The sequence below is a fragment of the Trachemys scripta genome, chromosome 18, assembly GCF_013100865.1.
Source record: "Trachemys scripta elegans isolate TJP31775 chromosome 18, CAS_Tse_1.0, whole genome shotgun sequence".
NCBI lineage: Eukaryota > Metazoa > Chordata > Testudines > Emydidae > Trachemys > Trachemys scripta.
In genome coordinates, this window is record NC_048315.1 from 5,638,292 (window position 1) to 5,652,470 (window position 14,179).

The window sequence follows — 14,179 nt, forward strand, 5'->3', positions numbered from 1 at the left end:
ACAACCATACTGATTTTGTCTATTTAAGTTACTCAGCATACAAGACCTTGTACTTTAGTTTAGCCATTGAAATTTATATTGTGATATTTATACTGATGCATGTGTTTATGGTATGCTGATATTGAATAGTAAACGCTCCTAATGCACATTCTCTCTCTTCCAGTTTGGTTTTGCTATAAACTGTTTAGGTCTAAGGCCCTATCCTTGGCTGAAGATAAAACCATTTTGCATGAGTGTCTGGTGGACAATGTGTTTATTTTTACTGAAGTAAAGTTTTCTTAATAGTTTTAATCAGTAGTTTTAACAGATTAGTTCTTACTCTTATTTATGGGTTGAACTCTTAGTCCTAAAGAGCTTATCATGAGTGTAAGACAGTGTAATATTTCTCATATATATTGTTTATGTGATGGTATCTTAAACTTCTAGTGTCGTATGCACTTATATTCACCTCAGTTTTATATGAAACTGCCATAAAGGGAAACTTTTTTTTATTTACCGAACATTAAACTGAAAGTACACAATTTAAAGGATAAAATGTTGCTGTGGCTAGATCATTCCACCATTGTTTTTCTCCAGAAGCTATTAATTCATAATAAGCTGCTATTTGCATGCCCTAATGTTGTATATTAAAATTTTGGGGGTTTTATTAAGTTAAATAAATGTGCTGCTCTCTAATACAGTGCAAGTGAAGACATTATACAGGTTTCTGCATGTAACTCTGTAAATAAACCTCCACTCTAACCTGCACACCCCAGTTACTCTCCTAAGCATCACCTCTGCACATGGCCAATAATGGAGTAGTTTAATGCTGTTTTCACCATGGGCTAGCAAGGCTATTATTTCTTGTATCGCCTGACTCAAAGATGAATCCAGGTCTTCACAGGTCATTTCACCTAAACCATTCTCCATCACCCTTCAATACCATCCCCAAAAGAGCTTGTCTAGTAAAATGCTTTTTAACTTTCTCTATTATTAGCCTTCTGCTTTAGGAAAGCATTGTAAAATACACTTGAATTGTAATATAAACTGCCGCAAAATCTTTCCAAATCACAGTAAGCAAAGTTTGTTTGTCATTTAGTTTTTGTTGAAACTCAGCAAATTTCCCAGTTAAACTTTCCATAATGGGAAAGTCTGTCTAATTAAGCATTAAAAGAACGAGTAGTTAACAGGTATAATGTTGTTAGACTTCAGCTAATGTGACTGTGACCATGACCTCCCAGATAGATCAAAGACTAATCTCTGTGACAGCTGCAAGATGGCAGAGCTTGCCATAGGCCTTCTGCTGCTGCTTGCTGAAACTATTTGTCTGTAAAGCATGCCTGATAGCTAAGAGTATATTTTTAAGGATGAACAGGTAAAAGTAAAAGGCTGTCTTTTGACATTTTAACTAATCCCTTCTAGCCTGTGGTTTACTGCACATTTAGGATATTTGCTAGCAGGAGAGACTGGCTTTTTCACATATGCATCATGTCATTTCGAATTGGGTGTTGATTTGATGCCTGATAATGCAGAGTTATACAATGAAATAGATTCTGATTGGATTAAAATGACATGCACTGGCCTTTTACCTTTACTAGACTTATAATGAATCCTTAACCCTCAGCAATCTAAATAGTCACTTCATGCTGAAACCTGATCTTTAGAGTGAGAGAAACGGAATACTTAGTTTTTTGTCATCCATTGTTCATATAATTGAGAGGTTAATATCTCTTACATTAATATATAGACCTCAATATTTGTTATCTGATGGGACAATGTTTCCGCTGACTCTATTTATATGAATATACCTCTGTGTGTAGATGTGACACTGCCTGCAATAATTGTAATTGGTGTAAAACAGAATGACAAGTTATTCTAATATTGTTTTACTAAGACTTTCAAAGTAGCAAGAAACTATAGAAATGATAAATGTATTAATGTTGACAAAAGACTTTGTGAAGAAATTCTGTTGAGAAATTTATCATGAGATTAAGAGAATTATGAAATACTTTCAGAAGAACTTTGTGACTATTTCATATTTTAAAATATTTATTTAGCTTTACCCACTACTTAGATTGTTTCCTAAATTTTATTCTCCATCTGAAATCCTTTAAAAGTACTGTCTTTGGTTATTCTAACTGCAGTTACATGTATGGTAATACACAGATATGTGTAATTACTGTTTAAAGTTTTTTGTGAAGAATTATATGAATGTTTACAAACTATTTAGGGGGGAAAGACTTCTGTATGTTTCAAAAATAACAAAGGAAACCTTATGCACCAGTCAATAAAATCTGAGTGACTGGAACAAATATTAAATCTGTGAAATCAAACTGAATTTACTTTCTGGCTGTAAAGATTGAATTTGTAAATTTGACAGGCTGTTTCAAAGGGCATAAGTACACAAAATAAAATTTCTTACCCAAATTCAAGTTGAAAGTTACCTGTCAGATGTGGTTAGAAGTCTGCTGTTTTCTCTCCTGAAGCGTGTCCTTTCAGATGTCAGTTTAAAAAGGTTAATACTGTGCAAAAGAGCAGTGAAAAGAACCTTTCTTTTGTAGTTTTATGTCTTTTTTAAACCAATACATTTTGAAAATATATATTGGAGCTGGATATATTTTCCAAATAAGAGATCATTCTGCACATTCTCAGAATGGATCTTTAACAAGCATTATCCCCTTGTTTGAAATGGGACGGCGAGGGGTTTCTCGTGCAATTGATATCAGCACTGCTCCTTGACTAGTGAGGAGAGGTTCCATTTACCTGGAGGAGCTGGCTTCTTCCTCCAGGAGGCTTACCACTCCTTACTGACCCTAGCCCTCTTCTCTAGCTGGCAACATACTACACAGCTGCTCCAGCAGTCCAGGGTTTATGTAAAGAAATGCCTTTGAATTCAGGTTATAGAGCAAAAATTTATTATTTATTTCATTTACTTTCTCCCTTTCTTTTTTAAAAAACATCTTAGTACTTCAGAAGTGTTCCCTCCTTTGCCCACACCCCAAATATTACATTTACTTTCCATGTATGCTGTGGTGTTTTAGACTTCTTAGTCCCAGAATATTAGAGAGACAAGGTGGGTGAGGTAATATCTGTATTGGACCAACTTCTGTTGGTGAGAGAGACAAGCATTCGAGCTTACAAAGCGCTCTTCTTCAAGTCACTTCTGTCAAAAGCTTGTCTCTCTCACCAACAGAAGTTGGTCCAATAAAAGATATTACCTCACCCACCTTGTCTCTTTAATATCCTGGGACTGACACAGCTACAACTACACTGCATACATTTTCTTTTCTGCAGTTCTGCCAGGTGTTCAGGGAATTACTCCCAATATTAAACCGTTGCACATGTCTGTCAGTTATGTATTCCTTGACAGAAACTAGCTGTGTTTGATACAAGTAGGTGTGTTCCGGTAGCCTGGTAAGCTTGGATGGTATGTGATTTTAGCAACTGGAGTACTCTGGTGCCTGCTGTAAGGAATGAAATGAGAATGGTGTTATATAGCATGGCAGGAGTCATAGTGCCTTTCAGTCTTAGACTACTACTTGAAAATGATGGAAATGACCAAATTTAGTGATTATCCATCCTTTCCCAGCAGGCCACTGAGGTCTGGATAAAGATATGATTACTGTATTGTGAGTGATAAGCTATTACTGAGTGAACCACATATTACGTATGAGTAAAATGAGCAGAGTGAAGACCATGAATTATACCTGAAAAACAGAAATATTATTTAGAATTTTAATAGAGAGCAATCAATCAAGTAAGTTTTGGATATTGTAGTGTTTTAGATCATTCATGGTTAAGTAGATACAATTTATATTTGTGGACATAAAAGCTCAGAGTGATTACACAAATCCTTTACAATGTTCAACTGAAACAATGTTCAGGATTGTAAACTTTATGTAGAATATATAAAAATTCTTACTGCCTTTTATTAGAACTGTTGATAAACTAATCTGTAATTTCTCAAAGACTGGAAAATAGGTCCTAAACTCAAACTATATTTTTTAGAAATTACAGCATCAACACTTACTGTACAACTGAAATATATAAACACTGATGAGTCTATACAGTAAAACGCATGTCCAAAATTATCTCCACTTTGCACATTCCAAAAATTTGTGATAAAACTTTCAATTTTGGATTTTATGATATTTTTGCAAAATGAGAGCTAGAAGTTTAGCATTAAAATATTATTTCAATTATTTGATGAACGGTGGTTCTTATGCAAATGACACTAATATTAGCTATTACCAGGCACGCAGCTCTGCCTTTAGTCTGAGACAGCACAAGGCTAATCTTAAGCAAAGAATGGTAATTATTCTTAATTGGTTAGTAGTGGTTTGTTGTGAACAAATAGAGTCTGAGATGGGCACCAAACTCACTTTCACTTGTGGTTTAAGCACAATCTCTGGAAAGGAAGAGATTTTTTTAACACAGTGTTCTACCTAACAGCCTCCTCCCTCACTCTCTCATACCCAATTGATTAACCAATTTGTTCTGTTTTTCATTTTACTATATAATTTTGCAAAAGGAAATATTTTAAAATAATATTTTGACTTTATTTTTAGGTTGAGTTAAAGAGGAAATACAATGACCAGCACTCAAAGACAAGAGGCCTTTTACCAGGTAGCCAGTGGTATGAAATTCAAGCTTACAGAGCTCTCAACCAGGCACTGGGCAGGTAAGAGAAACTGAATATTATTTAAATATTTTCATTTTTAAACTCCTTTCTTGAACATGATCAGTCCCTCATTCTTAGCACTGGAGGTATTTTTGCACGTCATCTTCATGTTATCCTTGGAATTGTTTAAAATACAGATATTCAGATTTCTTCTTTCTTCAGATAGGCATCAGTAAAATCTAACTGTAAGGGGTTGCCATAAACACGTCAAGCAAATACTAATTAGGAAACTGTATTGCCCTTTTAAATTCAGGAACTCTTTCATATTTTAGGGCCATGGAAGAATCAAATGCAAAGATTTCCGACTGACGCTTAAGTCAGTGGGTATCTTTCATTTCAAAGTAAATAACTCAGAACTATAATTCCTGCCTTGTAAATATTTCTGCCCTGAGTACTCTATGGACCAAAAGTCTTGTAACAATTAACATGGTTAAAAGTGGACTGACGTCTTGCAAATCAAGTGGCAAGATATTTGGCAAGCTGATGTTTGTGCTGAACAAAGATTGAGGAGTGAGAATCTAACCAAGCTGTTGTCCTCCGTACTGCTTTAAAGAGATTGCATGGTAACTGGGTTCATTTTGGCATGACTGCTGTCACTGAGACTTTCTAAAAGAGTAGTGTTTATTGCAACTAATTGTGGTCAAATCTGAGGTGAGGTCTACACTTGCAGTGGCATATAGAGTAGAGACACTAAACCCACAGCGAGAATGGGTATAAATAGCCGTGTAGCCAGTGCGGCACTGCTTCAGCGAGTGGAGACCTACTAGAAACCTAGAGTATATATTGGCTTTCTACATGCCCAAGCACCACCTCCCACAACCACCCACACCTTTCCCTCCTGGGGGGAGTCTTTCCTGCAGAGGGGAATGGCTCCAGCAGCAGGACACTATACTGCCAAAATTAGCAGTGTAGATGGGGAGGCACAGTTTGGGTGAATAGAGCCTATATAGTATTGTACTCACATACATACCTCCACCCTTCAGACGTGTCTTTACTCTTCTTGCCTAAGCTATGCCTCTCTCTCTCTGCTGCTGTTTATTCTCATGCTGTGGGGCTCTGCAGGTATGTACTCTACATACACAGCACCGAGAGAAGTGTGCAGTGCAGAAGTACCCTAAATTTGACTTAATACAGCATGCGAGGGATATATATGACGGGTGGGGAAGGGATTGGGGGAATATGGTGGAGAATAGTAAAAGATCATGATACATACTCATTGTTAGATATCAATCTTGTTAATTTCCTTTTAGGGAGTGAGAGTAATTTAAAAATAAAAAATTTTAGTTCCAGGAGGGTGCAAGAGTGGTGATCAGTGATGGAAGACTTACTGAAGGAAGTGAGTTTGAGGAAGAGAGTTTGGTTGTGTAGTATACAGGTTATTTTGTCTGTCTAAAAATATAGACATTTTCCACTTAAAATCTGTTGCTAATGAAAGGTCTTCATTGTATGACTAACCATTTTAAATGGATGCACTTTAATCTGAGCCGAAAGGGAAAGACAGATTCCCCTACTGGTGTATTTGGAAAAGGCTCAGTTTCATGTAAGGGAGAATAATTCTGGTTTATATTATAATTTGACCCAGATTTTATTATATTGAGCCTTGGAAAAGAAAAGCCAGTAGATTTCAGTGCATTTATAAAAAGAGAATATAAATCAAAATATAGTATTTGCTGACAGTCCTAGAAAGTGGTTGCCGCAGATAGGCAAGCTTCTTTCTGTAAAAGAGTCCTGCAGGGATTGAAGTGAGCAGAAACATGTTAGTCTTGAATCTGGCACTTTTCTCTTAATATAGTGCTGTTACCGTATATGAAGTAACATAAGTCCATGAAATGTAATAACAACCTCTGGGAATATACCAGATGGTGTGCATGACCAGGTGACAACTGGGCGATGAACTCCTTGCAATGCTGCTTTACTAAACGTGTGGGATATGTTTCCAGTGGGTATAATTCATTTAAATGGCAAGTTAAAACAGCACTTATTAAAGCACTAAAAAATGAAAAGCTCGGAAGGAATCTTTTGCCTTGAATTGTTTTGTTAGTTTTTTCTTTCATGGGAGGCTTTAAAGATATTCAAGAAAAAATTCTTTGCTGAGCTAGTTATGATGCTGTGAATTAGAAGATCTGGATTCTAATCCCATCTCTAGACACAGTGACGTTGTATATCCAATCAGACTTCTTTTTGCCTCAAGGAGTCTGGCGGCACCTTAAAGACTAACAGATTTATTTGGGCATAAGTTTTCGTGGGTAAAAAACCTCACTTCTTCAGAAGTGAGGTTTTTCTTCTTTCCTTTTCTTCCATGAAAGCTTATGCCCAAATAAATCTGTTAGTCTTTAAGGTGCCACCGGACTCCTTGTTGTTTTTGTGGATGCGGACTAATACAGCTACCCCCTGATACTTTTTGAATCAGTTTTCCTTAATTTGTAAAATGAGGATAATGTTTATGTATCTCTCATGGGATTGTGTGGTCCAGTTCATTTATTTTTGTGTAATTCTTTGAAAACCCTTATCTGAAAGACACTGTAGAAGGTCAATGTATTATAAAAATAATTGATTCATATAAAGTGGCACTTCAGGATTGTTTCAGAAAGCCACTTTTTAACAAACTTTTAATTACAGAGTCAACAGCCATCATTACCTTGCATCTTGATGTTTTCTTTGTATAGAACGTTATTTTATTAAAACCTTGCCAGAAAATACTAAAACAAGTACATAGTTCTATAAATCTTTGTACAACCACACTCAGTGCATTCCCATACCTTGCCCCTACATTCTTCTATACTCTCCTTTCAGTACTTATCCTATCTTTCCCACAACAGTAGATTGCCAAACAAATAACATCTGTTGTAATTATTAGACATCAAGTCCTCAGTTTGTGAAATAATGTGTGACCTCCTAGTTTGTGTCATCAAATGGTCACTCTTGTGATTCTATGAATTGTGTGAAAAAGCAGTTTCTATGCTTAACTATCTTCTGATATACACCTCTACCCCGATATAACGCCACCCGATATAACACCAATTTGGATATAACGTGGTAAAGCAGCGCTCCGGAGGGGCGGGGCTGCGTGCTCCGGTGGATCAAATCAAGTTCGATATAATGCGGTTTCACCTATAACACAGTAAGATTTTTTTGGCTCCCGAGGACAGCGTTATATCGAGGTAGAGGTGTAGTTTTTACATTCCTTCTGACAGATATCCCTTTTGTTGGAGCTCAGGAAAGCACATCTGACACATCTTTGCATCTTTTGTGCTTCCAACTGTATGCAAAAGAGAAATAGTTTCCAGTTTTAGATGCTATTTTATTTAATTATAATTCTTTTTCATTGTTCTCCTGTAGGTGTATTCGTCACAAAAAGGATTGGGGTGCTCTTGTGTTAGTTGATGATCGCTTCAGGAGTAACCCTAATAAATACATAACTGGTAAGATATTCAGATTCTCCTGGGAAAGATCCTAGTATTAGGATGTTGAGTTGGGAAATCTAGACTTCAAGAGGTGATTTCCCAAAGAAATCTGTTATGTGGGGGGAGGCTATAACAAAATATATCCATTAAACTCGGTTCTGTGGTTGTGCAGCTAGAATTCTGAACAACTGTAAAACACTGCTTCTGGGTGTCAGGCTTAAAATGCAATGAAACACACAAATTAGTCATTCTGTTATTTTAATTTAATTCCCATTCAGAACATGCTGGTAGTAAGATTTGTTGAGGAAACTTCAATTTACCGAATTTAACTGACATATTCCAAAATGAAATTTATAACATATTTAAGAACTATTATCCATGGTAAATATAAAAATAAAGGTATCGACTTTCATTCATTTGTATGAGTAGTTTTGCACCCATAGTGAACTGCAGGGGCTAATGTTAGCAGTTAGAGGTTTAACCAGCTGGTTTGTAGACATGAACAGGTAGAGGCACCGCCGTTCCTTTCATAGCATCGTTGAACATTTGTTTGTGCTGTCATGATCAATTCAGTTTCTTCATGTTTAGTAAAATTAATGCAGCTAAAACAAAAATAAGGCTTACATGACACTAGTCAAGGAGAAATTTCTTAGGAATAGATTGCATAGCTTCATTGCCCCTTCTCCATTTATAAACAACCACAGTAAAAGGATAATGTAAAGGAGATAATTTTCATGTCCAGTCAGCAGGTGGAGCTCAGATTCTGCCATATAAGCAGTTTTCTGACATGTTGTTTTGTATTAGGCAAATGCTTAGATAACTGAAGAGAGGAAACAAAAGGGAGAAAGCAGAGTATTGTAATTTACACACTCACACTAAGAGTTTGTGAATTTGGTAAGCGTAATTTTTTTTCAAAGAATAAAAGCTAATTAAAAAACCTTTTCTAATATAGAGTATTTTTAAGGGATTAAAAGGTGTATTTTTAATGTTTATGAAAATTAATTTTCTCAATCTTCAGTTTTCCTGATTCATCAAAACATTTGTTTGTTTAAGATTTGTGATATACAATAATTATAAAAATTAATATTGGTTCATGTGAGCATCTTGTATGATATTTTTGGAAGTATTAAATGATTGTGATTCTTTCAAAAAAATCTGACACTGTTTTTAATCTGCAAAACCTGCAAACTATTTAAATACTGCTAGATTTTTGTCATGCAGTGAAACAGCTGTAATAAATATATAGTCTATACATAAATTCCTCTTGTAATCATTCATGATCTTTAAATTAATAGCACAGGAAGGAAAGCAAGAGAAACATTACACGGATATCAAAGGACAACAGTAGTAACATTTTGGAAGGCTTCAGCGTTGCTGCTGTCCTTAACAGTAGATATCAGTTTAAATTTATTTTAAGAGAAGGGTAGGTGAAAAATGAGAAGATGGGGTAGAGAATTTTTTAAACCAAATGATAACATCATCTGTACTCTAGTTTTTGAAAAATGTTAATAGAAAACTATAAAAAAAGCAAGACTTCAATCCTGTAAACAATCTCATGCTTAACTTTACTCACAGGAGTAGTTCCACTGAAGTCAATCTGACTATTCCCATGAGCGAAGCTAAACATGTGTAAGTATTTGCAGGACCAGGGCCCAATTTAGTAACTTGAAATAGCTACTGTATATAATCTAGATAAAGTAAATTTGGTTGTAGTGTACCAATCTTTTTTTCCATTAGGATTATCCAAATGGGTTCGTCAACAAATCCAGCACCATGAGAACTTTAGTACTGCACTTGAGTCGTTGGATGCATTTGCTAAAAAAAATCAAGAGGGTGCTGGTTCTTCATCCCAGTGTAATAGTGAATCTCTGCTCATACATTCAAGTTCAAAAGATCTGTCACCAACTTCGTTATGGGAGGCATCTATTCATCTGTCACCAGATGTTCCTGTTGAAAGTAAGGTGCAGAATTTGGTCCTGGAAGCTCATTCGCCTACGGCAATCAACACAGTTAATCCTTCAGCATCCAGTCAATCAAGTAACAGCATGGCAACAAAGAAAAGTATGCTTATTTCCCATGTTAAAACTTCATTAACAGTTCTCAGAACTGATATTTTTCTGTAGGCTATAAAATTGTGCTTTTTTTTTTTTTTTTTTTTTGAAAAAGACCCGTTAAAAAAAAAAAATTTATGAAGTGCTGTGCTGTAAAATGGCCACTTCTCACAAATATATATAAGCTTAGCTCAGGAGATTAAACGATTAGTTGTCATACCATCTGGTTGTCTTAAAACTAACAACTTTGATAAGTTTGTGGTGTAATTTTAAAAATGTTTAACTCTGACATTATCTTGGTTCTGTACTGAAAAAATATGAAGATAATCTGAAGATAATTTACATCTACCAATGTCGACATTGTAGCAAAAAAAAGTTGAATTCACATATGGAGTCATTGTTTTAATTTTACTTACTCGCATCTTACTTGGAGTTGAGTCTGAGCTACAATCTTGGCTCCGGATTGTTTCCAAAGTTTAGAGAATTGTACTTCACGTGTACTTCCTACCTCTAATAGCTTGGCTAAATTAATATTCTGCATGCAAATTACATCAACATTTTGTTGATTACATTGATGTAAAATCTGAATTTAGTGGCTCAAGCTCATCTGTAGTCCTAACCATTTATGACAAATAAGAGAATTTGCAAATAGAGAACATAGTAATCTAAAGTGAAAAATACTGACTGTGACTCTTATCCTACAAGCTCAACACACACTTTAACTTTAGGCATGTGAGTTGTCCCACTTAAGTCAATGCATAATTATTTGATGATCTGACCCTTTATACTGGATTTCATTTCACATAATAACAATAATTCTGTAAACTTAATAAAATTCTGTGCAAAAAGTTTATTGTAAAATAAGGGCAAAAACGAAATCAATTACTATTGTATTTTGTGATTTTCCACAGACGGTCAGAATTTTGGTGTAGAAAATCATTCTCACCAAACAGTGCGGAGAGAAAAACATATAGATTCCAAACCAAAAAGTCCTGCCATCAAAAAAGAAAAAGAGAAAAGGAATAGTTGGACTAATTCTGACCTTATGAAACAATACTTCAGCAATAAGCCACTGACTTCAACACCTCTGCCTGTGAATGAAAAGCAATGCATCTCCAAAGCTATGTGCAAACAAAAAAGGAGAACTATTGAATCTAGTCAGCCTGTTGTTAATGAACGCCAGTGCCAGTTGTCATTGCTTACAGAACATACACCAAGTGGACCAGCATTACAACTGGAAACAACTAGTTCCTCAATATGTGAAGCTGCAACTGCTGAAGAACATCCTGCTGAGCAGCACCTCTGCACTAATAGAGTCATAGATCAATGCATCGAGTTATCTCCAGTAAGAGGAAAAATTGAACTTTCAATGTTAAATGTAACCATAGAAGCAGAAGCTGAGGATGACAGTATCTATTTTACACCTGAACTTTATGATGATATAGAACCAGAGGAACAGCAAATTGAACCATTAATTCAAACGTGTAATAATACTGTGAATCAGAATGAACATGGAGCTTGCATTGTAGCTGAAGATCTTTTTGAAATCAGTACTTCAAAAGTAGTAAGCTCAATTGGAGAAATAAAAAGTAATGATAACATGAACACAGAATTAGCTATAATAATGCAAAATGACAAGATTAAGGGTAATACAGTTATTGATGCTGAAAGTATTACTAGAGTAGGAGAAGTAGAACAGAAAAAATATCAGGAAATGGACACCAGAAAAAAGAAAAGTAAACTTTCCAGATCACGAAACAAAGGTGTGTCTTCCTTCTCATTGAGCAGTACTAGTCCATAGCTACCATGTTTTACAGGAAATTTAGAAATGAACTTCATTATGAATCACTTCTATTTCTGGTAGGCTTTTTTATTGACTATGTAGCCTCACTAGTAGAGAAATGGTGGAATTGTACTTTCATTTTATCTCTATCTGATTTGATTTTTTTTAATTTTTTGTATTTTGCATATGCAAATAATACTGCTCTGCTGTTTTCTTCAGACTTCATTAAGATTCTTCTTCACAATGTATGACCGAAGAGCCAAACAAGACCCATGGAATCATAAATTGTAGACCCAATAGTATTATACCTTAAACTATAGGGTGAGGACAAAGTTGATCAGTTGTCGATTGAATTCATCTGGTGTTGAACACTAGCAAGCAATTGCTGTTTAGCCCCCAAGGAAAATAAAACTTCAAGCAGATATAATTCTGTGCATTTATCTTAGATTTAAAAAAATTAATATGCAGAATATGCACATTCCTCGAGCACCAGGTAATTTATGAGAGCAACCCTAGATTCCCAAATTAGGGGAGCCATTTTCCATACCTTCAAGTCTTTCTTCACAAAAAGAACACATCAGCAGATGAGTAGTATTGAGCAGACTGCTTGAAGGTTAATGGTACTAATAACATTATTATGTATTCTTCCTTTGTTTCATGTGTAAATAGAAAGTTGAGATAAGCTAATATCACTGACATCTCTTCAAAATTTGCTGCTTTGATGATCTTTTTTATTTATGGTCAGGTTCTGAGATGTAATGACAGCCAAACAAGAGTGCACTTTTTTCTACCTTATAAATGCACTTCTTATGCTGTATTTGACCAAGTAAAATATACATGAACTTTGAAACTTTTCTGTGTATATTTTATTTTGAAATATTTCAAACATTTTTGTTGATTATATTGTGCTAAATTTTGGTCCTACTGCCATTATTACAGAAAACCAGAGCAAAGAGAGTTCATGTTATAAAATAAAGCAGTAACTTCTATTAGACATTTAAAGAACACAAAATTTGGAATAATTATTTCCAGGGCTTCACGTGTATCCCAGGTTAACATGGTGAATTAACTATTTGACATTGAAAATTAATGCAGAAGGAAGGATTTTGCTGTGATGAAACATTATGATACACACGGTTGAGAAAAACTAGTTTTTGTTTCTATCGTTATATTAATGAAGTACATTTGTGTGGGGGGACAACTCCTGGGACAATGTAAAATATTTATGTGGACATTTGTATATTTGGCACAGGAGTTGAGTTGGAATTGCACATGTGATGTTTTCTTTAATAATCAGACTAAATAATGCTATGATATCCCCTTGTTCAAAACTGTACGTTTTCTTGCATCAAGTATTGTGAATTAAACAACTTCTTTTCTTTCTATATTAAATATTGCTTTAAGAAGATGAAATCTTATGTGTGCAAGTATGGTAAAAGATGGGTAGAATATTAAATCTCTTTTGCATATACTGCGTTAGATTATTTAGCACTAACCTATAATTGATTACATGACCTTTGGCTCAAATTCTTGTTTCCTCTATTGCAGCAGATAAAGAAAAAAAAATTACATAAAGTAAAAATAGTCTCCTTTCACATAAGAACAGTCGCTATACTCAAATTTAGTCTGACTCATAGTTGCTCCACAAAATCCTAATGCTGCAGATTAGTATTATATTTACTTTATTCAGCTGATCTTTAGAGCCCTGGGTGGATACAAATTTATATCCATGGATATAAATCGGTATCTGCAGAACCACAGGGCTCTCCCGGGAACTGCAGTGCAAAACGAGCAGAGCGTGGGGCAGCCACTCCCAGGAGCCAGTGCGCGCCGGCAAGTCCTCTGGCACGGCTGTACCGCCCCAGCCCCGCCTCCTGGGGGCAGGCACCAGACTCACCAGCAGTTGTCCCTGGTCACACTAGTGCGTGCAAGTGGCACACATGCCCCCAGACTGGAGATGTGGAAGGGACGGGGGCAGGGCTGGGGGTAGTACAGCTGTGCCAGACGAGCTGCCAGTGCAGGGCACTGGCTCCTTTGTGTGGCGGTCCCACGGTCAGCTCCTTTCATCGCTGCGGTTCCCAGGAGAACCATGTGGTTCCGCGAATACCGATTTATATCCGTGGATATCTGCATCTGTGGGTATAAATTTGTATCCGCACAGGGCTCTACCCATCTTCAGTCAGTAGTAACTTTTGTTGTGGGGTTGGTGGATCAAATGGCTAGTGATTTTCTTTCTCCCTCTCTTCATGCCAGCAGCTAACATTGGAACCCCTTATGTTAG

General features: G+C 35.8%; 1 protein-coding gene across 1 annotated transcript in view; it reads left to right on the top strand.

The window, feature by feature from the left end:
• BRIP1 (BRCA1 interacting protein C-terminal helicase 1) overlaps positions 1 to 13,311 on the top strand; it is a 118,594-nt gene extending 105,283 nt beyond the window's left edge. The window contains exons 17-20 of the mRNA XM_034752655.1: positions 4,548 to 4,660; positions 8,000 to 8,082; positions 9,802 to 10,125; positions 11,027 to 13,311. Coding sequence (XP_034608546.1) covers positions 4,548 to 4,660; positions 8,000 to 8,082; positions 9,802 to 10,125; positions 11,027 to 11,916 — 1,410 coding nt within the window. The 3' untranslated portion in view covers positions 11,917 to 13,311. The remainder of the gene's footprint in view (positions 1 to 4,547; positions 4,661 to 7,999; positions 8,083 to 9,801; positions 10,126 to 11,026) is intronic.
• The last annotated feature ends 868 nt before the right edge of the window (positions 13,312 to 14,179 follow it).